Here is a 26,317-nt window from a genome sequence, read left to right as displayed (position 1 = left end):
ACTGTTTCATCAGAGAATATTCCAAAGCTTTCACAGTGGCCTCAGCCTAGGGGTCCCCGCCCCCATTCCCTGCTGCTCTGTCATCAGCCTCCCTGCAGCTGGTTACCCGCATGGTCCACGAGAGCCCCTGCCCACTGCCACTCTCTCCTGACCAAGCTTTATCTTTTCGCCCTAGTTTTTATCACATGCATGTGTAGCCTGCCCAATTACAGAGTAAGCTCCAGGAAAGCAGGGTTTGAAATTCTTGTACTTACTGCTGTATCCTCAGTGCCTAGAGCGGCGCCACATCAGAGCAGGTGCTAAGGACGTGTTTATTGACTCATACAGGAGCCATAGTCCTTCAGATACTTGCGACAGGTGACCAGGAGCCGGGAACCCTCTGAGTCTTCTTATGTGCAGGCCACTAAGCCCTGGGTTCTGGGTTCACCAACTTTCCAAGTTCATGGTGACTTGGAAAGAGAGCGGCCATGGTACAGGTGGCATGGACCCTCTGGAATCTGGACTTTGTGGAATTGGATTTTGAGCTGTGTGATCTTGGGCCAGTTATTTAACCTCCCTGACCCCCCCCCCCCCCACCTCCTCAGTTTTCTCCTCCTTAAGAAGGGGGAGTCTGCTGTCGGAAAGGGTTGCTATGAGGGGTAAGCGAGACCATACCTGGGAAGGTGCCCTGCCTGGCCTGGAGGGGTCGTGCGGTCAGTGGCCTTGACCGCTCTCCTGGTTCCAAGTCCCTTTCCCGTCCCAGGTGACTATCTGGACACTGGCTAGTCTAGCCACTGTCCTCTGAAAACTCATCTGGCCCCGAGCCAGGTGTTTTGATGTCATTTAACCTGAAGGGCTGGAGGCAGCTGGAAAAGAGCAAAGGGGGGACATATTTTCCCTTGGGAGGAAGGAAGAGTGAGCAAATTTGGGGGAAAGAATGGAGGGGAGCAGAGTGCAAGGGAGTCTCATGAGGTTTCTTTCTCTTCCACAGTGTCGTCTGCTGCAGAACCTAAGACCATGGCCAAGCCAGCACAGGTAAGGTGCCTCTCCCCTTCTGCGGGCTGTGCTCTGCCTTCCCTGGGCCTGGACTCCTAGGGTCGCCAGGCATGCTACACAGATCCCTGGTACCTTCAGCTTGAAGGAAGCAGGAGAGTTTCGCAGGCTTTGTTGCTCTTGTCGCCAGTCACAACTCTTTCAGACAAGTGACTCATTGCAACACACAACATCCTAAGCAGAAAAGATGTGGATTGATGCACATGACGGAGAAGCCCAGGCCTTCAGGTCTGACTGGATCCAAGAACCGAAATGATAGTGTCAGGATTCTGCCTCTGCACTGGGATTCTTCTGGGTGGCTTCATTCTTGGGCCAGTCCTTTCCTGATTTGACACACTATAGTCACCAGCAACTCCAGGCTTTCATTCTGCTTCCTGGGTAGCTGGAAGGAAACAACATAATTTATTCTCCATAATTCCAGGGGAAGTCAGAAACTTGGTTCTCATTGGCTGAGTCTGGGTAACTTGGATCCAGACAGTGGAGTCAGTTACACTGAACTTCATGGCCCAAGAGTGGTTCCCCCAGGAAGGGAAATAGATACTGGACAGACAGAAGCATTGGAGGGTCCTCTCTGCTCTGGAGGTGGAAGTGTTCCCTGTCACATGCATTTAGAATTAAGTTCCCCTGGCTTAGGGGACCCCAGTCCTCCATGCCATGTGACCACTTTGCTGGACAGTAGAATTTGAAGTGTATCAGAGCTTTTACTCCTGTGTATGGCCAGGATTGGGTTCTGTCGTGGGTAAAAGCTAGGTGCCATTCTGTGTCAGAATTTGCCTGAGAGAGGTCCCTGTTTGCTGGCTTTAGAGAAAGAAATATGGTCACTGTAATCTCAGAGCTTCTGGCCATGGACATAATATAGAAGCTGTGTGATGTTGGGTGAGTTCTCTACCTCTCTGGGCCTCAGTTTCCATTATGAGGTGGCTGAACTCAGTGAAAACTAAACTCTGGCCCTTTCTTCATGGCTTGCCACCAAGTGAACTGTGTTTGAAGAACACAGTGTATCATGTGAAATGGGATCGGTACACTCTAGAGTTCTAGCTATGGCCTTCCTGTCAGCTTCTGAGGAGTATAGCTTATCCAAGTGGCCTATTTGACCAGGAGCAGAGAGTATTCATGGTTATGGGCAAAGATCCAAGGCAGAACTTCTGCTGTTCCCCATTTCCCATTTGTAGTCATTTTCAAGTGCTTCCTGAGAGACAAGGTCCTAGGTGACTGAAGTGGACAGATCAGGCCCTGGGAGATCAAAGCGCCAGGACCTAGGGCTCAGATCTTTGGACTCCTCGTCCAGTGCTCCCAGGCCACAGGACTTGTGAGGCCAGTAGACATCCTGTAGGCAAGGGTCCCAGGGTGGCAGAGCCCCAGGGGTCCCTGGTCCAGTGTGGTGATTTGGAACCCCACATGCATGAGTCTGATGCTCTGGTGGGGCAGGAAAGGAATTCTGGGGGATGCACAGGTGGAGGGAGTGGGGACAGCTGCCTAGAGGAGCCACTCGGAAAGAGCAAGCAGCTGAGATGTCCCGGTAGAGGGGACACTGGAGCAGTGGAGCAGAAGGCCAGAAGGGAGAGAGAGAGAGAGAGTGCAGTGTGTTCAGGGCAGTAACAGTCATTTGGCGTGCTTGGGAGGTTTAGGGAGGGGGCAGGTTGCCGAAGATGGCGCTGCAGGAGTGTGACAAAGGCTTCCACACTCCATCCCAGCCAAAACGCCGAGAAGCAACACAAAGGTCTTGGAAGTTTGTGTCTGCTGCTCCCAGTTATTAGCGCCTTAGTTCTGCTTCTGGTGTGCCCCTTCCCAGCACACGAGCACGCGCACACAGAACAAGCCACTCCTCTCTCCGGTTCAGATTACCCCCGGTTCCTGCTATGGTGATAATTGTGCCATTGCTGTTCTGCCCCGCCTTTCCATTCAGAAGAGGAGAACTTGAGGCCCAAAGACGTGAAGAAATAGTGTGGTGTCCCGGAGACATGGTTCTGTGGCCTCACTGCACAGGGATGTCTCAATTTGAATGTGATGACGGGCATAAGAACATTTTGAGGACAGGGCAAGAGGGGCAGGTGCTGGTGCCTGGAATTTAAGAGGGGCAGAGACGAGGGCCTGGGTCTGGTCAGTTCTGATCAAGGCAGCTCTCAGGCAGGGAGTCCTGGCTGGCAGCCTTCTCTCTGGGTGATGTCACTTCTGCTCCCAAGAGGCCTCGGGGCTCCTACTCTAGCAGCAGCCTGGATGGAGCCCAAGATCTCAGAGCCCCAGGTTCAGGCTGCTTACCAGCTGGCATCAGAACCTGCTGAATATTTCAGGGTGGAAAGTCCCTTTGCCTCTGCTCTCCCCTCTTCTCGATCATGGGCACCTGAGGCGAGGCACCAATCTGCCAGAGGAGAGGTGGGGACAGCTGCGCAGGTGGCACTAGGAGATGCACAATTCACCAGGGTGGTGGGAGAGTGACCAATGGTGGCACACCTGAGCCTGGATGATTTGAAGGCCTGTCTGCATCTCCAAATGTGACCAGTGCTAAGGCTCCCTGCGCCTCCCTCTTCTGGTGGCTGTGATCCTGCGGGGTCCTGGGGTAGCTAATCTGGCTGGTCGTCCCCCAGGAGATTTTACTATCTTTGTGCAAAGGCCCATGGGGGACCCTGGCCCTGCTGCTCACTAAGCCTGTCTCTAAGAGGACGTTTGATCAAGCCTTCTGTCCGTCATTAGACTTAACTTCGCCCAGGATGGCATTGCCTCATGTTTCAGTTGCAGCCTCTTCCCCAAACTCTGCCTCGACCACTTAAGTGTGGGGGCGGGGAGGAGAGAAGGTGGACGTGGGAGAGTAGCAACAGGAGAGGATGGTCAGCTCACTGCATTGCTGAGACCTCTGCCCTTTCATCCCAGGGACACACTCCTATCTTCTTTTCATTCCCTCCTGGGTGTCTGCACTGCGCACTGAAGCATCAGGGCTTGCTTCCCTGAACGTTGCTTGCCTTGCTGTTTTCTCTGTGCGATGCCCTATCCCTACCCCCAGCCCCACCCCTCTTGGGGCCAGCTTAGGACACAGCTTAGGTATCACCTCCGGGAAGTGTTTGATCTGCTCAGAACATACTCAGTCATCATCCATTCACACGCCCATTCATCTAGGAAACAAGTATTTAGTGAGTGTCTCATTGCGTTCAGCCCTGTGCTAGCTACTAGGAATACATCGGTGAGAAGGACGGACACTCATAGAGCTTTCTAGAGGGAGTATCTCTTTTCTGGTCCCAGTCTTTGGCATGTGCTACTCTTTCCTTCTCTGCCCAGGGCTGTGATCAGGTTACAAGGGATTCACTGATGGCGGGAAAAGGATCGTGTCCCTTTCTGGTCACCCGCCCTGTCAGAACTTTAAATAGCAACCCTGCGCCCACGCGTGCATACCTCGGAGGAGCCAGCAACTGCAGACGTAAACCAGAGAGCATCCAAGTGCCTGGCCAGGTCCACAGTGCGGGCCCTGGGAGACACAGGAGGTGATCGGAGGCTCATTTTGGCTCATCCACTTCTTCCTCCTTCAAGGCACAGTTTATGTGGGCCATCCCCATCACTTCCACAAAGCCTTTCCAGGTTCCCTCCCTCAGCTGGACTTGACCTCTGCTGTTTTCCCACATTACTTTGCCTTTGTCTTAGGTATTTACTACAAGCTTTATGCTAATGTGTATGCTCATATCTCCTCTCCATGGGGTCAGAAGCTCATGAAAGACAGGGTCGGGTCTTCCTTCTCCCTGAATCTGTTGCTTGTGACATCACGCCTGGACCCGGTCATGTGCCCTGCCCCGAGCTGTGCTCAGTGCCTGGAGCCCTGGGGTCTTTGGCCCTCACATCTCTCCGGTCTGCTCTCCCAGACCCCATCCTTCTCTGTCCCTGTAACTGACTCACATCTGACTTCCCGGTGAACCAGCCTATTGTGCATTCACGTTCGACGTCCAAGAACTTCTGGTTCTGCCTCTCCTCCCCTTCGCCCCAAGGACCCAGCCAGCTTGTCCTCAGATACCAGTTCACAGCTCAGTGTACTGGTCCCAGAGGGACAGCACCTTGTCTTGGTGTTGATCCTGAGGGTAGCTCTGGGCTCCCCGGGCCAAGACTCCCACCCCAGAAGCTGGCATCTGTAGGGTTTCTGGAGCCAGAGAGCAGAGGGGAACAGGCCAGAGAGCTGGGTTCCAGTCACCCTGGCTTCCCTTCCCGGGGCTTGGTCCCTTTGTTTCTGTGATGGAGACTATCTTAAGTGCTTCTCCAAGTTGCTAAAGTAATCCCAATGGAGGCAAAAGGGCTTTTTAACTCAGAAAATGCCATAAAAATATGAGGGACTCTTGTTACTCTTGTAGGGATCATTTCCAGTCCCTGTACTCAGCCTGACTTTTTGTCTCTCCTGAGTCCTAGGAAAGCAGTGCGGGCCCATGGGCCCGGCTGAGCCACCTCTTGCGGGCGGGGAAGTCGCACGGTCCTTGGAACAGGCTGTGGTAGGAGGTGCCTGGAGAGTCATCCCCACCCTCGCCCAGGCTTTCTGTGGTCAACACTCAATTTTAGGGGACTGCAGCTCAACCTGGACTCTGCCTGTGACCAGAGTTGGGAGTGTGACCTGGGGTTGTTCAAGACCAAGGTCAGGACCAGGATCAGCAGCTCACCCTCTGCTTTTCCTCCACAGGGTGCCAAGTACCGTGGCTCCATTCATGACTTCCCAGACTTTGATGCCAACCAGGATGCCGAGGCTCTGTACACCGCCATGAAGGGCTTCGGTGGGTGCCTGGCCACTGGGAATGGGGTCACAGGAGAGGGAGCTTGAGGGTATCTCCATATGTGGGCACATCCTGAAGCCCTTTTGGGGGTAGGGGTGAAATGGTAAGGTCTGCTCACTTGTTCTTTTGTCTCCTCTTTTTAATTTTTTATAATTTTATAATGAAATATTCCATACCAGTAATAAAAGCTTCACCCACAGAGCTGCCACCCAACTTGAGATACAGCACTTGCTTCTTCATGTAGATGGAACCTCCTTTAGGTCCTCCTACTGATGACCCTCTTGGGATAACCACTACCCTGAATTGGGTTCTTATTATTCTCTAATGTTTTCTTTGTTGAAAGAACCCTATCCTGGGTGCTAGGGCACCTGAGTTTTTCTAAGTCAGTCTCCCCGTGAGACCTTGGGTGAGTCCTTGCCCCCCACCTGGGCCTCAGTTTTCTTATTTGTGTGATGAGGAGCTGAATGATGGGCCCTCTGAACTCACCTACTGCGTGTGCTATGATCCTTCTTAGTGGGGGGGGTGAAAGGTCCCAATAGAGCCTCCTCTGTGATGCTTCCACCTCATGAGTAGACGGCTAATGCCGAAGACTGCAGGGAGCAGCCCTGGTGGGCTTCCTGGAGGTGGGTAGGGTGACGGGAGCCCTTTCCCTCTTCCAGGCAGTGATAAGGAGGCCATACTAGAGCTGATCACTTCCCGGAGCAACAGGCAGAGACAGGAAGTCTGCCAGAGCTACAAGTCTCTCTATGGCAAGGTAACTATGGCAACTGGGGGGATGATTTTATTTACCTTTGTGTTCCTTCAGGGTCTTCCCTGAGTATTTTATTCCAGGTCAGCCTTGGAGCTGGCACTTCTGGCCTCTTTCTCTCTTCTCTTCAGTCAGGGACCCTTCAGCCATAAATTGCCTAAAGCACCTGCCGTGTGCTGGGCACTGTGCTGGGTGTCAGAGCTACCCAGGTGAACAAGACCTGTGAGGGAGGCGTCCGCCCCTCGGACTCACAGAGTGGGAGAGAGACACAATAAACAAGAGAATAAACCATGGTAGGGAAGAGGCAGAACACTGTGGGCTTGGACTCTGCATCACCATTTACGAGCTGCGTGACTTCGGGCAGATTCCCGGATATCTCTAAGCCTGTTTCTTCTTCGGGTTGATGGTAGCACATACCTCCAAGAGTGACAATTAAGTGAGATTCCATAGCCCAGAGCCTGTGCAGAGTATGTGCTCAGTAAATATAATTCTTATTAGAACTGTTCTTCCCTCCCCCCGTCCCCATCAGGACCTCATTGCAGACTTGAAGTATGAGCTGACCGGGAAGTTTGAACGGCTGATTGTGGGTCTGATGAGGCCACTTGCCTACTGTGATGCCAAAGAAATCAAAGACGCTCTCTCGGTAAGGAGTGTGAGTCTGTGTGTGTGATGGGGGTGTGGGCGTGGTTAAGGGAAGACTCGTGTGAGTCTGTGTGTGTGATGGGGGTGTGGGTGTGGTTAAGGGAAGACTCGTGTGAGTCTGTGTGTGTGATGGGGGTGTGGGCGTGGTTAAGGGAAGACTCTGGCCTCTGGCAAGCATTCAGTGAGCCCTGCATCCACCCATGGATGGCTCCTGTTTCAAGAGGCAGCTTGCCCAGACCCTATCCCAGCGGAGTACCACAGTCTCCTTCAGGTGGACAGACGTGGGACAGATGTCAGTATGAGGCAGACCCCATGAAAGGGGGCCCTTGGTGCAGACCCCCACATCAGCCGCTTCCCGTCCCGAGGAAGCAGGATGTGAGCGCATGGAGACAAATTGTATCCGGTTCCCAAAGGCCAATGGTGCACTAAAGGAGGTTAGGAGGGCCAGCCCTGGGCCCAGGGTGGCTTAACATGAGAGGATCAGGTTGGACCCAAAATCCTGGAGAAGATTTGGTTGATCAGAGTGGGAAGGTCATTCCAGGCTAGAGAAAAAATGGCAGGAGAGGTTGTGGAGTTTGCTCAGGGTGTGAGGAGCAGCTCAGTCTGGTTGAGGGTTCCTCCCAAGGAAGCAGGAGAAATCAAAAGCCCTTCGGTGTACCTAGCACTTTACAACTGATCGAGTGCCATGATCTTCGCCTCAGATGAGCTATTAGACATGAATTCATTTCATAAATTGATAAGCTTAGCAATGTGAGAGATCATTACCTTCTCCATCTCCCTGTGGGGCTGTAGAACAACTAGTAGCCTCTCCACTTTACAGATGAGAAAACTGAGACCCAGAAAGACAAAGTTTCTTAATGAGAGGTCCCAAAGCAAGCTACGGTCAGAAATGACTTTTGGGGCAGTATTTCTCAGTTGGTGCTTACAAGCTGCCGTAGGAGCACCCTAAATGCTGGGGGTGTCATAGCTCTGGCCATTCCAGGATCCCAGCCCGTGGCCGGTTGCTTCTCATCCCAGCACTTGCTTGACACATGCCCCTTCTCTTCTCCCAGGGCATTGGCACCGATGAGAAGTGCCTCATTGAGATCTTGGCTTCCCGGACCAATGAGCAGATCCACCAGCTGGTGGCAGCGTACAAAGATGGTGAGATGGGCGGGAGGGGCTGCTTGGGATTTTTAGATATGAAATGGGAGTGATGGCAGTGGTAGAGACCTTTCTGTCCATCCAATAACTATTGGGTTGGCCAAAAAGTCTGTTACGTTTTTTCCCTACGGTGGCTCTGGTAGTGCCTGTCTTTAACTTCATTTGAAGCAATTTTGTTAGATTATATTGTGGCAGCTGTGGTATCAGCATGCATTAAAAAAAAAAAAAATCAAAATTGGTGAATTTTTGTGCAGCTATTTTAATATTGAAGATGGAAGAAAATATGCAACATTTTTTGGTGTAGTAAGCTTTATTATTTCAAGAATAATAAATGAAAAAAAAAAGATTTGTGCAGTGTATGGAGAAGGTGCTATGACTGATAGAACGTATCAAAAGTGGTTTGCAAAGTTTCTTCATACTATTGACATTTTGACCAAATAATTTTTTGCTGTGGGGCTGCCTTACACATTGGAAGATGTTTAGCAGCACCCCTGGCCTCTCCAATATCAGGAGATAGCCGACATACTCAAAATATCCATATCAATAAAGTTATTGGTGCTGATGAAAAATGTGTCTTTTATTTTACAGAAAAAAACGTAATGGACTTTTTGGCCAACCCAGTATCTGTTCTGTAGTGGGTAGTGTGCTAGGTTCTCAGGGTACGGTGATGGGCAAAACACATAGTCTCTGCCTTCTAGAGCTCGTAGACTAATGAGATAATACAGGATGCAGACAATAAATAGGCAAATATGATGATGACACGTGGCTGTGTGGTGAAGGAAACAAATGAGATAAGAATCAAGCTTGAACTGGGGAGGACCTGCCTCCTACAGGTGGTCAGGAAAAGCCTGTCTTAGGAGGAAATGAGAAGGAGCCAGTACTATAAATAGAGTGGGGAGGAGATCCTGGCAGGCAAAGGGATCAGCATGTCCAAAGGCCCTGGAGCAGAAATGAGCCTGGTAGCCCGAGTGAAGCTGGAGCCATGGAGGGCTGGGTGCAGGACCTTGTAGGCCAAGAGAAAGAAATCGTGTTTTATTCTAAGTCCAGTGGGAAGCAGGGGAGCCCACGATCAGATGTGGGCTTTAAGGTGATCACCCTTGTTGCTGAGGATGGGAGAGGGAGTGAGAGCAGACACAGAGAGAAGAGTTAGAAGGCTGCAGCTGCTGTCCAGTGAGTGATGATGGTGCCCAGAGGAGGGTGGCACAGTGGGGATAGAGAGAAATGGGCAGATTCCATCCTATCATGTCATGGGTCAGTATAAGAAACTCTGAAAATACACTCTGGGTCTTGCCATGGCAGTCCTGGAGACTGGGTTATGGGAATTGGAACCAATATCTGAGATTTCGGGGCAGCAGGAACCTTTCTCCTAAATGCCCAGGGTCTTTCGGGCAGGGAAATAGAGCTTTTGTTCCAACCTTGCAGCCTATGAGCGAGACCTGGAGGCTGACATCATTGGCGATACCTCTGGCCACTTCCAGAAGATGCTCGTGGTCCTGCTCCAGGTTGGTCTACATGGGGCCCTCCCCTGAGCTCTCAACCAGAGTGTAGGCAGAGGGCTGGGGACACCTTCCTGTCTCCACAGACGCGGTAGCCTGTGAGGGGCTTCTTGGTGGCTCCTTGGGTGTAAGTCCTCATATACTGTAGTCACTCCCTCCCTCTCTGCCCATTTTATCCTTGAACTTGAGATGGTTTCCCTCTGGCTTACCTGGTGTAGAATTTGAGCATCCAGGTGTCTGCTCTGTTACCCCGGTTTGCATAGACAGGTGACTCACATTTCCCTTTGCATACACCCTTCTCTCTTGTGCCCAGGAATAATGTCTCCCATGACCTTTCTCCTCTCCCCACACATACACCTCTCCTCCCAGGCTTTCCTCCCACCCCTGCTTCTCCAGCATGGGCTGCCTACGGCATTCCTGGGGCCGCCTGCACTGCTGCTCCTCCCTCCCCGCAAAGCAGCACATAAAACAGACATAAAGAGGCTGCAAGCTTGGGTACTGAGCTGAACTCAGCCTGCCAGGTTGGGGTTTTTCCCTTTGTTTTCCCACACAATGGTTTAAAAAAAAAAAAAATTATTTTAATTAGTTACAAATAGGGGGATTTTGTTAGAAAACCAGACTTCTGGATTCTTTTGAATAATTGCAAGTTATGGCAACAGCAGGCCTGCTTTTACATGGCTGGTGTGCTGGAGAGCAGGTTTTCCCTGACATTCCACCCTTATTGTCCAGCCTCACGGCCACCTCTGACGGCAGGCCCTGTGGGAACAGGCATTGAGATGTCTCAAGCCTAGCTCCAAGGACTGAACCTTTGGGAAGCTTTATATACAAGTATAAATTAAGCCAGCTCTTTTTTCCGTCACTTTCTCCTCTCCATATTTTAGACCAGTTCTCTTCCTGCCATTGCCATGACAATCCATATCCCATATTAAGCAGCTGGTGAATTATCAGAAACTTCAGGAGTGGGGAAACATGACCTTTGCCCCCATTTTCAAAGGGCATGTTCTGGAGAAGAGAGTTCCGGCCTGGACCTTCAAGTCGAGGATGTTGCTTTGTCAACATCTGATGCCAACTGGGTGGTGACATGGCACGAACTATAAGCCTGCAGCTCTGTCTGCTTGGGCTCCATGCCAAAGAGAGCCAGGGGTTTGAGATTCTGAAATGCATAATCCAGGGGGAAGAGGAAATAAGCATGGGCTTGGCCTCTGTCCACATAACCCATCCCCTGTCCCCTGCAAGTGTCCTCCTCTGTCGCATAGAGCAGAAGGCCTGGGGGGAGCAATGGATACCGAAGTGATTTGGTGCCTTCACAGCTTATGGGCTCAAATCTGAGGACCCAGGTCTCAGATCCTGATTGGTGCATTCTTGGGGTTAAGGTATGGGAGCCCCTACTAGAATGCACATGGGCAGACTTTTGTGATATTGGGGGCATCATGGTCCAGGCCAGGATTTATGGCAGGGGCCCTGCCCTCAGAGATGTTCTCAGTACAAGGCTCTGGCTTCCTCTGGCATGAGGGCACCTGGAAGGACTCCCCCGTTTGGCCCCCGCTCCAAGGATGAAGGGAAAAGCCAGTGCAAGGGACTGTGATTCCAGACAAAATAGATGTTGCAGTCTTGATGCAGTGGCTGCTCTAAGTCACTGTTCCTGGACACTTATGGGCCACCACAGTTTTCCCAGTGTTCCCTGTCTCCACCTAGCAGCCAGGCCTTCCCCTGGCTCTGGTATCTGAACCACATGTCCCTGTCTCTCTGCCCAGGGCACCAGGGAGGAGGACGATGTAGTGAGCGAGGACTTGGTGCAACAGGATGTGAAGGTAAACAAGCCCTGATTGAGGTTCCAAGGCACAGTGAGGGAGCCCTGAGAGGGGGAAGGTTGGAGAATGGGGAAGAGCTGGGGGTGAAGTAATTTTCATTAAATACCAGAAATAACTGACTCACAGCCAACACTTATATGGTGCTTTGCTAAATAAAGGATTTGTTGTCTTTCCAAGGTATACAGCATATGTTAAGTTGGTAAGATGTGTTTTGGAGCTTTCATCATTTTTTTCATTTATTTAATTAATATTTGTTGAACACCTACTATGTGCCAGGTACTCTGCCAAGCATTGGGGAATCACTAATGAGCAAAATCAGACAGCACTGGGAGAGACAGGCTTATATTAATCACATGAACACCTCCTTGGATATACTGTATCTTCTGGGTGTTTTGAACCCCACTATGTGCCAGTAGCACTTTAGGGACAGATGTAGAAAATGCTGAGACATAGTCCCTGTCCTGGAGGAGTCCGTGTCAGAGTGGAGAGTCAGGCATATAAATAAATCATTGTATTATACAGTGGATCAAAGCTATAAACAAACAGAAGGCTCTAGGAGTCTAGAAGAGAAAGGAAGGGAGAGAAACAGAGCTCTGTCTGGGGACATCAGGAAGTGCTTTGAGAACAAATAGAGCACCAAATCTGGCACTTGAAAGTTAAATAGTTTTCCCAAAAAGAAAGTGTGAAAGGTATGTGCATAGGTCCCGAGGCTACCAGTTACTGGTATGTTCAGGGATTTAACATTAATTCTGAGTGGCTTGGCCCTGAGGTTTCCTCTTTCAGTTAACCCCCCTTTTCCCCTTCAGGACCTGTACGAGGCTGGGGAACTAAAATGGGGAACAGATGAAGCCCAGTTCATTTACATTTTGGGAAATCGCAGCAAGCAGCATCTTCGATTGGGTAAGCACCAGAAAAGACTACAGCTGCACCCTTGGGGTTGTGCCGAGAATTCCATTCTCTGGTATTTCATCAGCAACCCAAAACTAGTCCTGATTTTATTAGATATTGGTTTGTATGGTCCTTCACCAATGTCATGAACAGGATACATGGCCCTGTCATCCAAATGCCAGTCTTTCTTCATGTTGGAGCATGAAGTGTACACAATCCATCATAGCACACGTAACGTGATGGCATGGTGGCTGGTCCCTGCCACCCCCCAAAGTACCAGCCCTACCTTCATGTTAGCACTCCTGTTCCAGCCATTGGGCCCTCCCTTTCTGATGTCCCTGGTTGATTGTTCTCAGTGCCATGGGGACCTTCTTGACATCCCTGACTCTCTGTCTCACTCAGTGTTCGATGAGTATCTGAAGACCACGGGGAAGCCCATTGAAGCCAGCATCAGAGGGGAGCTGTCTGGGGACTTTGAGAAGTTAATGCTGGCTGTGGGTACGTCCTGCTGTTGCATTCTGGGAGTCTGAGGGAGCCTGGGATCTGGGCCCAGGATCCGGGCTGAGAATGGAAAAGGGGAATTCTGTAGTATAACGGTGCAAAGGTGAGAACCAGATGGGCAGTGAATTCCAAAGGTGTGGCCACAGCAGCATGGCTGAGGCTGGGGAGGCAGGGGGTCGAGGCTTGGGCACTGAGTTTCTCCTGCTCACTCCTCCAATGTGTGTGGTGGGACGACAAGCAAAGAACCCTGGGCCGGGGATCAGGAAATAATGACCAGGAGAGCAGGTTTTGTGGAGTATGTGCTATGTACCAGGCGCTGTGTTGAGGGTTTAATCTTTTAAAAAGGAACCAGACAACAGGCCCATTTTCTGATTTCTTTATCCACTGGGTTTGGGATAAAAGTGGGCAGGTCTGGGATGCTCAGGGGCTGCAGGTTATCAGGAGCCAGGGTTCTTCCTGGTTTGAACTTGGTAGCCCCCCAAGGCATAGAAACAGAAAAGGGGCCAGGTCACCCCATCTTCCTTCTGAGGCAACCAGAATAACTTGCTCTTCTTCTTTTCAGTGAAGTGTATCCGGAGCACCTCGGAGTATTTTGCTGAAAGACTCTTCAAGGCCATGAAGGTGCGTGATGGGTTTGACGTGAATGGGGTTGGGTGAGGGAAGCTCTGCCTACGCTGCCATGATTGTTGGGACTCTCGGGTACGTCTTTATGGTCCACCAGCCAAAGGTCACCTTCAAGGATTGGCCACAGGTCAGAGTGGGGGCCCTTTGTCCCAGATGAGCTCCAGAGCCTGGTCACACACCTCCCACCACACACCTCCTACCACATACCTGCCCTGCGACAGCCTGCACCCAATCTAGGCAGCCAGATGGGTTGGAAGTCATGCTTTTAGAAAATGTTAATTAACCAGAACATTTATATGGAGAGGATGTGGGTAAGTGGAAAGCACCTTATGAGCCAGTGATTTCAGCCTGGGCGTGCCGAAGACACTGCTTCCCAGTGCTTTACACACAGGACACACAGAACTGATGGTATTTCCACAGCACACAGCAAAATGAATGCAGGCATTTGTTGCCAGAGGCCCAAGGCCCTGGCGCGGCCACCCACAAAGGCAGTGGACAGTAGCCTACCCCATGTCTTCCAGGGCTGGAGTCAGGCCGGCAGCTCAGCCCTGGAGAGGTGTTGTTATGGGCCTGTGATCCTAGTAGCCATCTAAGTATTGTCCGTGTTAGGAAGAAACTAGAAACAACTCAGTGTCCATCAGGAGTAACAAGAAAAATAAACACACAATAGCATAGTGACAGAGATCCGAAATGGGCCCTGGTCAGGTAGCTCAGTTGGTTAGAGCGTTGTCCCCAACACACCAAAGTTGCAGGTTCAATCTCCAGTCAGGACACATACAAGAAGCAACAATGAATGCATAAATAAGTGGAACAATAAACCTCTCCCCACCCCAATCAATTTTTTAAGAAGAAGATCCAAAATGTGGAAACCTAGCCCTGGCTGGGTTGCTCAGCCGTTTGCAGCATTGTCCCCATGTGCCAAGGTTGCAGGTTTGTGTCCTGGTTGGGGCACATATGGCAGTCAGCCAGTGACTACATGGATAGGTGGAACAAATCAATGTTTCTCTCTCCTCCACCTTTCTTCTTTCTAAAATCAAAAATTTAAAAAAACCGGGCTGCTGTGGCTCAGTGGATTGAGCATTGGCCTGCGAGCCAAGTGTCGCTGGTTTGATTCCCAGTCGGGGCACATGACTAGGTTGCATGTCAGGTCCCCAGTTGGGACGCAAGTGAGAGGCAACCACACAGTAATGTTTGTCTCCCTCTCTTTCTCCTTTCCCCTCTCTCTAAAAATAAATAAACAAATTATTTAAAAAAAAAATTTTTTTTTTAAATGTGCAAGTCAAAACAATATATTGCTTAGAGTTACAAAGCTAGGTAAAATAAGGAAAATCAAGGATGGAGATGATGTAAGGGGGTGGGTGGTGATAAAAGCGAAGGGACCCAGGGAGGGAATGGCCTTGTACTGCCTCTTTTGTTCTTGACTGTAATGTTTTATTAGCAAAATTGTATTTTCAATAAGCTGAGGGCTATCAGCGCTCTAGCCTCCTCTCAACTCCCTGTCCCCCCAAACCCACTTGTCTTCCAGGGCCTGGGGACTCGGGACAACACCCTGATCCGCATCATGGTCTCCCGCAGTGAGCTGGACATGCTTGACATTCGGGAGATCTTCCGGACCAAGTATGAGAAGTCCCTGTACAGCATGATCAAGGTGAGCAGAGCCGATGGGGCGCACCGAGGGCCAGAGGGCCTTCTGCCCAGACACGGGCCTTGGGAACGACTGTCCTAGAAAGCTGGAGTCTCTTGGGAGCTCCAGGAGCCCCTGCCTGGTGGCCCGTTCAGGGAATTAAAGGCCATCCAGCAGAGAGCACGGGTCCGGCACTGCTAGTGAGAGGTGAGGTACACGAGGCACCTCCCTAGAAGAAGACAGGGCCGGGTCCTGAAGGGCACACAGGCTGAATCCAGGATGAGGACTCCATGCCAGGGCAGTGACAGCTCAGGCTCCTGGAGGACAGGGGTGACATCGAAGAACACAAATCAGAGTTCACTTGGGGCCCCCTGACCCCAGACCAGCTGGTGGCTCTGGAGTGTCTAGCTCAAGGCTTGACCCAGAGACTGATGGAGAGTTGGGGATTTTTTTCTCCTTTTTAGGGGTGAATGGGATAAAGCTTTCTGAGTTCCAACTGAGTTCTCCAAAGTGTATTTCTAAAGAGGAATTTTATAGGCATTACTTGCAAAAAGGTTCCACGGGAAAATGTTTGGACAAAACTAGAATAAGCAAAGATAAGCCAGTTTCTTTATCTCGGAACTTCTCACAGCTTTTAATCTGGGGCTCCAAGAGGGATCCAGAATATGCCACATCTATCAAGTGTACATTTGTTTGTTTGTCGCCTTTCCCAATGTTTTTGTTCCTGGAGCCCTGTCCTCGCTTGGGAGGGCAGGACCGGGGGTTATGTGGTGGCAGCGGTGGCCCCAACAGGCAGAGCGGTGAGCAGTTCTTCTTAATGTCGCATTCTGTGAAATATTGGTAGCTCAGAATTGTCCGTTGGAAATATTTATGCCACGGAAATTGGCAAATGCTACAAATCAGAGGCCCAGTTGTTAAATATTTATCCGCACACCCCTCTTTGGTGGCCTCAGTCACCTCCAGACAAGGGGACAGTTAGGGCTGCTGTGAAGAAATGTTTAGCCCTCCCCTATTTGGGGCTTTCCAGAACCTTCTCTCTTTGTCTGAGAGGGCCCCAGGGTTGGGTAAGAGGTAACCTTTCTCTGTTTCCTTCTCCCCAGAATGACACCTCTGGCGAATACAAGAAGGCTCTGCTGAAGCTGTGTGGGGGAGATGATGAGTAAGTGGCTCTTGGCCCCCGGGGAGTGGCCTTGGGGGGTGGCAGGCCAGGACTGGCCTGGCCCTCATCCTAATGGATGGATTGGGTGAGCTTGGGGTTCCTCTCAGCCAGGAGCACCACGCAGGTGAATGTCTATGTGTGTGAGCATGAACATGGTCTCACGTTCATGGGAGACATCTGCTCTTGTGAACCTGGAAAGGCAGGCTGGGGGTGTGGGCCAGGACCTGCTGCTTCGTAGCTGCTCCTCAGCTTCATCATCCATTCAGTGGCAAAAGTACAGGCACCTGCTCTCCCTCCTTGTTACTCAGCATGTTTGTACTAAGTACCTCGGTGGGAAGCACTTGGTGATGTCTGCAGCCTAGGAAGGCACACAGACCAGGGTGTACGTATGGGAAGGAACATGAGCCTATGGCACCACTTACAGGTGCATAAACCAGACTTGGGGAGGCTCCTGAAGATAATGAGGCTGAGACACCCAAGGAGGAAGGAGAGGAGGGTGGCAGTGAAGACAGAGGGTCTAGGGAGAGGGTTTGGGATGGAGGAAAAACCCTGGGGCAAGAGGGCATAGCCTGGTTCATTTGTATAGCTGAGGTCACACTTTCGTAGAGTGCTGGGAACAAGTATAAGGCCAAGAGGGGAGCAGGGCCTGGGGGCCTCTTCCTGGCATGTGAACCTCTCCTCAGGGTAGTGGGGGCCATGGGAGCACAGCTTCATCAGATTTCTGTGCTAGGAGGGGAACTGTAGGTACTGAGATTTCCCTTCTGGGGCTTATAAGGATCCAGTTAAGTAAGGGCTACCAGACCTCCTGTTACCCTTTGGTATTCAGTTCTGCAGACATTTACTGAGCACCTAATATGCACCAGTGCTATGCAGGAGGAGCTGTAGAGCTGATGTGGCTATAAGCTGGTCATGGCCTTGCTTGAGAGACCTGAACAGGAATCACTCAGATTACAAGGAAGAAAGGGGAGGTTGAAGGATTGGAGAAAAGCTGTCCTGCTTGGGATGCAGGGCCAGGAAAGCTGTTGGGCAGAGCCAGCATTGCAGGGGGTCTCAAGAGAGGATAGAAGTTCCTTAGAAATGGATTCTGGTGAATAGATGAGGCATAGGCTGGAGAAAAGGTAGATGGATTTACTTAAAGTGTGTGTGTGTGTGTGTGTGTGTGTGTGTGTGTGTGTGTTTGCATGCATGCCCGTGTATGTGTGCTGTGTGTTGTACATGTGGAGTGTTGCCTACGATGACATTCCCTCCTGTCCTCTCCCCAACCCCCTCCATTCCAGTGCTGCTGGCCAGTTCTTCCCGGAGGCAGCGCAGGTGGCCTATCAGATGTGGGAGCTTAGTGCAGTGGCCCGAGTAGAGGTCAGACCCTCCCCAACTCCTGCTTGATCTCTTGACCACAAGCTTCCACTCTTCTGCTCGCACCTGCACCTTCCTTCTGTTCTGGTTAGCACCCAGCTGCCCCCTGGTGGCCAGCCCGAGACATTGGTTCTCACATCTGAAGTTTCCTTTTCTCCTTGCGGTTTGCAGTGATGAATTGGGGGTGGGCACTCCGGTGTGGGCATCTGCTTCCTGCATTGCCTTCTGACACGCTGGGAAGTGTTCTGGCCTACTAACTACTAACCTGGCCGGTTTCATGGAGGGGCCCGTTCCATCCTGGGTCCAACACTGGGGTTAGGAGGCCTAAAAGCTAAGAACAGGTGGGATGCACTGGAAGATTCAAGGTTGTCCTGACCGTCCTCAGACCCAGACTCCACAAAGGACAAGAGTGAAAGTTTTCACAGAAGTGCTTGGAGCAAACCATTTCAAGGATTGGAAGCACTTTGTCCACACAAAAATATTTGGAACCTTGGCTACTAAGCAGGTCCCCACTTCTCCCTGAGCCTCTTTCTCCATCTTTAAAATGAGGGTGTTAGAGGTGGTAGTGTCGGTGCCCTCGAACAACTCTTGAGCTTCGATGTTCTAGGACAGCATTTCCCAAATTATAAGGCAAGAATGGCCATGACATATGATCTTAACTTATATGAAAAATGAATTTTAGTTTAGGGGAGGTCAACCTCCATGATATTAAATAACACTGAACCTCACATGGTGAGAAAACTGCTCCTTTCAGTTTCTTCAATCTTTGATACTGTCAATGAGAGAGTCTCGGTTTAGTGCCACATGTCTGCCACACTTGCCGACTCTCCTTTTTCACAAGGTCAGAGAGCTGAGACGGCCAGGTTCAGGTTCAGAGCTTTTGCTTTTGGCAAGACCAGCATCTTGTTTAAATGGGCTGATACATATTTGACAATGTGGTTTTTCTTTTGTTTGTATTACATTTACTTTCATGGGTTATTCTGGTCTATTGATGGAACATGATACCAATTTCCTGGTTATGCTAGTAACAAAATTATTTCATTCATTAATCTAACAAGTATTTTTTGAGTGCTTACTCTGTCAGGCACTGTTGAAGGACACGTCAAAAAACAAAATGGACAAAAAGGCTTGCCCTTGAGGGGTATTTAAATGTGTTTCAAAGTCACCCTGGCCAGTGTGGCTCAGTTGGTTGCAGCATTGTCCCATAACCGAAAGGTCGCTGCTTTGATTCCTAGTCACGGCCCATGCCAGGGTTGCAGGCTTGAGGAGGCAGCCAATCAATGTTTCTCACATTGATCTTTCTCTCCCTCTTGCTTGAATGAGAATAAAATAAACCTCTAAAAGGTGTATTTCAAAGTGAATGCATTTAAGTAAAACAGAGAAGAGATTGCATTAAGTAAAAATATTAAGAAATAACAGAGGGTGTATACAAATATGGAAAACATAGTGAAGATCATTCAGGAGTGATTTGAACTTGGGAAACTCTGTTCTGGTATTTTAGAACATTACTCTGGCCTTTTCAGGGGGCGTGGCTCCTTAAAAGGCAGGAAGGCCTTGGGGACAGGATGAGATCCTGAGGGACTGGGGAGGCCCCAGTGGAGCTAGGACAGAGCAGGAGCCTGGCTACTTTACCCTTTCCCAGCACTTGCCCTCGGTCTGTCTCCTTGTCCCTCTCTCAGCTCTAGGGCAAGGGTCTGTCTGCTATGCCTTCACCTCCACCTCTTTTCCCCCAAGCTGCTTGGTTTGGGGCTCATGGGGACAGCCTCCCCTTCCCCGCATGCTCCTCTCTTGACCTGCCCCCCCGGGGGGCCTCCAGACACCTGCTGAGTCTATTTCTGCTTCTTGCAGCTGAATGGAACTGTGCGTCCAGCCAATGACTTCAACCCTGACGCAGATGCCAAAGCACTAAGGAAAGCCATGAAGGGGCTTGGTAAGGGGGATGCGAAAGGGGCAGGGGTAGCCTCTGGGGTTTCACAGTGGGGCGGGCAGGGGCAAGAGCAGAGGGCTCAAACTAGGGTCCCTGAGTGTAGGAAGGAGAGGAAGGAGGGAGTTTGTGAGGGACTTAGCACAATCCCTTCCCAGAGACCAAGGTGGTTCTTGCCCTGGCCTCCCCACCAACTCACTGTGTGACTCTGGGCAAATCCTTCAGCCCTCAAAACTCAATGTTCTCATGTGTGAAATAAGGGAAGTGGACCCAATATTCTAAGAGTCCTAGTTCTCAAATGAGAGCGCTCCCTGGTGGCCACCCGCTTCCAGGCCTCCATTTGTCCTGTTGAGAACTGCGCTGTGAGTGAAGAGATGGCCCTCAGAAAGGTCACTGCGGACAGAGCATCTAAGGTTGGGCTTCCAGTGCCCTTTCTCCGTCCCCTGCCCCTTCTGTCCAAAAGCAACTCCCAGGGACCTGAGATTAAGTCCTCTACTTTCTGGGCCTCATTTTCATTTGTCTCTTGGGAATGATAGCATCTGCTGAGCATGTCTAGGACTCCAGGGTGACAGGTATAAAGATGCTTTTGAAAGAGAGCCCTGTGCCAGGTCTGAGGTTGATGGCATTACTCTGAGAGGCAGGAAGTGGTATCCTGATGCCTTTCAGAGTCAACCTGTTGTGGTTAGAGGGACTTGGGTCCAGCTTTCAGGGAACTAAAGAGAAAGGACATAGAGTCCCCAATGGGACTTCAGTCATGTTACAGGTGTGGAAGTTGAGTCCCAGAAAGGGGACAGGATGTCCTCAGCCATCACCAGAGCTAGGACAAGAACTCAGAGGACTAACTCTCAACCCCGTGCTCGCTGCTCCAGGGACATGACAGAAGGCGGTGCTGGGCGGGATCCAAGGGATGTTAGTGGCTTGGATAGGAGGCAGGGCTCCCTGAGGAGCCTGGGAGCACATGGCTGCCTAGCCAGGCTTCTACTCTGACAAAGATTGACAGGGTCCATCTGTGGGGGGCATGGGGGAAGCTGGGCCACAGGCCTGCCTCTGAGCCATGTGGCTTTGGTGACTTAGGAACTGATGAGGAAGCCATCATCGACATCATCACGCACCGCAGCAACGCCCAGCGGCAACAGCTTCGGCAGACCTTCAAGTCTCACTTCGGCCGGGTAAGGGACTCAGCCTGGGCCCCTGGCCCTGCGTCCCACTCCTCTGCGGGAGCTTGGCCTGTGCCAGCCAACTCTGCACAGTGGGGCAGCTGGGTCTTCATGACAGTGGGGCCCCACGTGGTCATGTGTTCTGGGAGTGTCTCCATCATGGGGTGTGGGCTGCCTGCAGACACCTTGTCCCCCGTTCCAGGTTCCTTATTGTCAGCAACACTTGTGTGAATGGCTCAAGGTTGCTAGAGGCTCAGCCTAGGGCGAGATCAGGGATAAGAGTTGTTTTCATGCAGTGCTCGAGCGCCCCACAGTTCCCTCTGCACAGAGAGGCTTCAAGGTCCCAAGGCTGAGTGTCGGTCATCATTGTGCCTTAGAGGCCCCTAGTTTCGGCTGGCAAGTTTCCCACGACATTGAAGTGGCACTGCCGTTTCCTTCCCTGTCTGCTGCCCACAGGGAGAGCGGGTCTTCTTCTTTCCCCCCCTCCTTGGCTTCCTGTAAACAGTAAACGCCACAGCAGCAAAGACAGACACAGGCTCCCATAGTTCCCTGCATCCACAGGGAGCCCTGTTTCCTCGGTCCGTATGTCCTCCCTAACCTGGGTCATGTGAGGGCAAATGCTGGTGTTGGTGTGGCTTTGACTCTGCCCTTTGCAGGACTTGATGGCTGACCTAAAGTCTGAGCTCTCTGGAGACCTGGCGAGGCTGATTCTGGGGCTGATGATGCCACCCGACCATTACGATGCCAAGCAGTTAAAGAAGGCCATGGAGGTACAGTGTGGGCACCAAGTGGATGGTGGGGTCCAGTCTGCAGTTGCTAGGGGGGACACAGGTAATCCTCAAAGCCTTCATGGGTTGGTGTAACTTCTTGATAGAGCCCCTCCCTCACCCAGTTCAAACTGGCTTAAACACAGAAGAGAGAATGTTGGAGCCTACAACTCAAAAGTACAGGGCTCAGCCTGGTTTTAGACATGGCTGAGTCCAGGGATGAAAACAATGTGATATGGACTCTTGTCTCTCCCTGACCTTGGCTCACCTCTCCTCTGTGGCTCCTCACTGCCAGCCAGCCTTTCTCCTGCGGTGGCAGGATGGCCTCTGTATATCCTAGCAGCTTGCACCTCCAGTGGAAAGAGCTCCTTCCTCCCAGGACTTCGGCCAAAGTCTTGGCTTTTACTGAGCTTCATTCAAGTGGGGTCACATGCCCAGTGACCAGAGGGGTAAGAAGGGTCTCCTGGAACAGCTAGAGGAAGCAGGATGGATTGTACGAAATAGCAGCAGCAGTTGGAGTCTGTATTCTAGTCCGGCCCTGCCAGATACGTACCGTATGCTGTTGGGCCACTTACACTTCTGACCCTGTGTGCTTTCGGGTATAAAATGGGAATAGTCATTCCTGCTCTCCAAACGTGGGGGAGGGTCAAGCGAGGTCACAGGTATGATGGGCACTTAACTCTGAAGACCTGGCCCAGCTGTTGCTGGGACTGCTTTGCTTCCCAAGGCTCCAGTTGTATGAGGGACTACTTTCCTTCAATAAGGGCATGCAGTAACCTAGCTTGGGCTGTGTGTTTTGGCTCAGTGACTTGTCTCATCAACCCACAAGGCAAGGCTTTTGTCTGCATTTTACAGATGTGAAAACGGAAGCTCAGAGTTTAAGTTGCTTGGTCAAAGTCAAAGTGCTATGAAGTAGCAGAGCTGCGATTTGGATCAAGTCCGTCTGGCTCTAGAGCCTGACTTGACAACTGCACGAAATTGTCACCATACAGGGACCAGGACCAAGGCAGGTCTACCTGGCATGGTCTGGAATGTGTGGGTTCTTGACTTCTTACAGGAAAGATTTCACAACTTGAGTCCCTGTGATTGGGAGAGTACATTTATTAAAGCTGGGGACAGTGATACAAGGAAAAGGCTTAAGATAGAAGAGGCAGGATCGTAGCAACAGGAGTGAGCTGCTCTGGGCTGCGTGGACTCAGGAAAGGAAGTCACAGTAACAGAAGTGAGCCACACTGGGCTGCGTGGACTCAGGAAAGGAAGTCACAGTAACAGACGTGAGCCACACTGGGCTGCGTGGACTCAGGAAAGGAAGTCACAGTAACAGAAGTGAGCCATGCTGGGCTGCGTGGACTCAGGAAAGGAAGTCACAGTAACAGAAGTGAGCCATGCTGGGCTGCGTGGACTCAGGAAAGGAAGTCACAGTAAGAAGTGAGCCACGCTGGGCTGCGTGGACTCAGGAAAGGAAGTCACGGTAACAGAAGTGAGCCACACTGGGCTGCGTGGACTCAGGAAAGGAAGTCACGGTAACAGACGTGAGCCACACTGGGCTGCGTGGACTCAGGAAAGGAAGTCACAGTAACAGAAGTGAGCCATGCTGGGCTGCGTGGACTCAGGAAAGGAAGTCACAGTAAGAAGTGAGCCACGCTGGGCTGCGTGGACTCAGGAAAGGAAGTCACGGTAACAGAAGTGAGCCACACTGGGCTGCGTGGACTCAGGAAAGGAAGTCACGGTAACAGACGTGAGCCACACTGGGCTGCGTGGACTCAGGAAAGGAAGTCACAGTAACAGAAGTGAGCCACACTGGACTGCGTGGACTCAGAAAACAAGTTACAGAGGCAAGAAGGGAGAGAGTCCTTAGACACCAGTTTAGGAGGTTAGCCTGGAATGAGCTGCCGCAGCCTACTGCTCCCCTGGCTGCAAGTCTCGTGGGGAAAGGGGAGGTTGCAGGCATGCTTGAGAGAGAGCGCACAGTGGGTCCTTTGTCTTGAAGGTTCTTACCTGTTTTTCAAAGGTGGGAGTTTTAGGGGAGATCTCAGGGGAGAATCTCAACAGAATAATCAGTAGCTTTCTAGGTGTGTCCTTTAATATCAAAATGAGCACATAAGGGAGTCTGGGATCATTCTCTGGTCAGCTTCACTGTTTTCCTTTTACCTTGGATTTGTCTGGCTCTAATTGGGCTTTTTTATTATTTATTCGCCTGACTTCATTGGTTCTGGGTTTGGCTAGCACTAATGTCTCTGTTATCTATCTCCCTGATCAGGGTGATTTAAGCTACTCTCTCTGGTAGGAGAGGAGAGGTATAAACCAGCTACCCCTGTGAAGTTGGTTAGGGAAGCTAAGATCTTGTGATTTATTAGCAGGCTGTTAATTACTCAGCCTTGTTAAACTTTTTTATCTTAGTTTCCCTCATGCCACTTGCCAGGGAATTTTCCTAACTTAATATCCTGCCTCAAAATCACTAGGGCTTTGGCCTCTGAAGGAGTTAGAGAAGAACAGACATTCCCTGAGCAAAGCATGTTGAGATTATTGTTCTTTTAAAATTCCTATACCAAAAAAAGAAAAGAATGACTTAAAAACACAGAAGTAGGAGAAGGATGGGTGGGCTGAAGCCTGGGTCTCAGAGCCCTCTGAGGGTCAGGCTGTTCTCAGCACATGCCAGCTTTTAATGAAGAGGCTATTAAAGATCTCAGTCAGCAGCAGTCTGCTTCAGGGCAGAGCCAAGGGACCAGTGGACCATTGGGTGGGAACCTCCCAGGGCAGAGAGTATGACTTCCCTGTTTTATAGTCACAGCCCCAGCAGCTTGCACCATGAGTGGCACCTTAACAGGTGCTGAACAGATATTTGAATCTACAGATCAATTAGTACATCAGTCTGGTCCGCCTCCCTCAAACTGGGGACCTTTGAGGAACCCCAAGCTGCCTCAGTCCAGAGGCCTAATGGATCAGCCCATGGATCAGGCATCACATCCAAATATAAACAAACAGAGCATATTTTTTTCTTCAAGCACCAAAGTTTTCTTCTGACAAAATCATATGTGTTCATTGTGAAAACTTGAGAAAATATGCACAGAGCAAAAGCGAAGGAAATAGACGTCATCTGTGACCTCTCACCACCCAGAGACCACAGTCATTGCTACTGTGATGCATGTCCTCTGTTCTTTTTATATACTTGTGTATAAATATTTATAGTCTGATATACCATATATTTCTTTTCTTTTTAATTTTTGGTCCAAAGCCATTTTCGTGGGAGGTTCCAGAAATCTTGACAAGCTGGCCTGTTCAGCCCTGACTGGGCCATGGTCTCTGGTCTGGGGGCCACGTCTGGGTATGAGGAGAAAATCCAGGAGAGCTTGGTGGCCCGAGTGTTCACCTCCTGGGTGGTTTCTTGGAGCACACGGGCCTCTGCACGCAGGCCAGGGCTGTGGTTCAGAAGCTCTTTGCCTTGACATTCTAGGGAGCCGGCACAGATGAAAAGGCTCTCATCGAAATCCTAGCTACTCGGACCAACGCTGAAATCCGGGCCATCAATGAGGCCTATAAGGAAGGTGAGTCCGTGGGAACGAGGCCCGGGGCCCGGCACCACCAGGATGCCGGTGGGCCAACAGCCAGGTCCCCCAGCTTCCAACCTCACACACAGCTCTGCCCACAAGGCTTGATAAGTGCCTGGGTGATCCAGCCCTGTGTCTGGGGAAAGGGTGCCCCAGGCAGAGTCCGAGCCAGACAAAGGCCTGGAGGTGGAAGAGGGTTTGTCTGGGTGTGAGGGGAGAGAGGGCATCCAGGCCGCTGGAGAGGAGGAGCAGCTCCAGGGCTGGGCAGCCTGGGCAGCCGCATGGGGCCATGTTCAGAAGGCACCTGCTTGATTGCATGCCATGCCATCGCCATCTTGAAATTCTTACTAATTTTTTCACTAGTGACTCCATATTATTCTGCAAAACCTTGAATAGTGATCACAAGAGCTTAAACTTTTTCTCTTGTAAGCAGCTTTAAAATGATAGAATTTGTGAGCTGGGGGTTGGTGTGCTCAGAGCTGTGCTTGTGGGTCCAGCAACTGTCATGCAGGAGGGAAGGGGGAAGAAAAAAATGAAGTCAGGGGGGCTGTTACAATGGGAGAGGTGAGACCTCACCTGGGACAGGAGCAAAGGGAGGGGAATGACCGTGGTCATATCAGTGTCAAGATCAACAGATGGCTGGATGCCCCGGGAACCAACTACAAACCCCTTCATTTCCATGACCCGTGCCCCCCAACACTGCTCTGGCTCAAGTCTGAGCCTCCAGGTCCCCCTGCCCCCCTACTGCCAATTCTCTTGGCCAGTAGCTGCACACACCCCTTTTCTTTGTCTCAGACTATCACAAGTCTCTGGAGGATGCTCTGAGCTCAGACACATCAGGCCACTTCAAAAGGATCCTCATCTCTCTGGCTACGGTGGGTGAATTTATGGCCCTGGACCTGCTGGATCTCTGGGGCCCTGGGAGGAGGGAAGGCAGGATTGCTGGCCCTGGGGAGGGGACACGAGCCCAGTCCTGATGACGGGACTTGCCAACTCAGTCTCACTGCTGAGGCAGTTACTGCCTTGTGTAGTGTCTTCTCCATTGTTCGCTTTTCAAAGCTGGTTTGGTGCCACCTTCTGCAGGCAGCTCTCCTCTCAGCTTAGCCTTTTGGGCACCCAGCTGGCAGGATAAAGCCATGTGGGTGACCTTTCCCTGTGTTGTTA

The 26,317-nt window shown here is 51.0% G+C and overlaps 1 protein-coding gene across 1 annotated transcript in view; it reads left to right on the top strand.

The window, feature by feature from the left end:
- The first annotated feature begins 976 nt into the window (after positions 1–976).
- ANXA6 (annexin A6) overlaps positions 977–26,317 on the top strand; it is a 37,424-nt gene continuing 12,083 nt past the window's right edge. Inside the window, exons 1-18 of the mRNA XM_090288438.1 lie at positions 977–1,014; positions 5,678–5,768; positions 6,428–6,522; positions 7,046–7,159; positions 8,211–8,301; positions 9,724–9,803; positions 11,552–11,608; positions 12,415–12,508; positions 12,899–12,994; positions 13,560–13,618; positions 15,147–15,269; positions 16,346–16,404; positions 17,682–17,760; positions 19,606–19,687; positions 20,756–20,850; positions 21,495–21,608; positions 25,060–25,150; positions 25,949–26,028. Of these exons, the coding sequence (XP_090144564.1) occupies positions 997–1,014; positions 5,678–5,768; positions 6,428–6,522; positions 7,046–7,159; positions 8,211–8,301; positions 9,724–9,803; positions 11,552–11,608; positions 12,415–12,508; positions 12,899–12,994; positions 13,560–13,618; positions 15,147–15,269; positions 16,346–16,404; positions 17,682–17,760; positions 19,606–19,687; positions 20,756–20,850; positions 21,495–21,608; positions 25,060–25,150; positions 25,949–26,028 (1,518 nt within the window). The 5' untranslated portion in view covers positions 977–996. The remainder of the gene's footprint in view (positions 1,015–5,677; positions 5,769–6,427; positions 6,523–7,045; positions 7,160–8,210; positions 8,302–9,723; positions 9,804–11,551; positions 11,609–12,414; positions 12,509–12,898; positions 12,995–13,559; positions 13,619–15,146; positions 15,270–16,345; positions 16,405–17,681; positions 17,761–19,605; positions 19,688–20,755; positions 20,851–21,494; positions 21,609–25,059; positions 25,151–25,948; positions 26,029–26,317) is intronic.

Source organism: Furipterus horrens, unplaced genomic scaffold, assembly GCF_987537825.1.
Source record: "Furipterus horrens unplaced genomic scaffold, mFurHor1.1.pri manual_scaffold_10, whole genome shotgun sequence".
Lineage (NCBI taxonomy): Eukaryota > Metazoa > Chordata > Mammalia > Chiroptera > Furipteridae > Furipterus > Furipterus horrens.
Note: the sequence above shows the minus strand (reverse complement) of the source record. Positions and strands in the feature narration are given on the sequence as shown.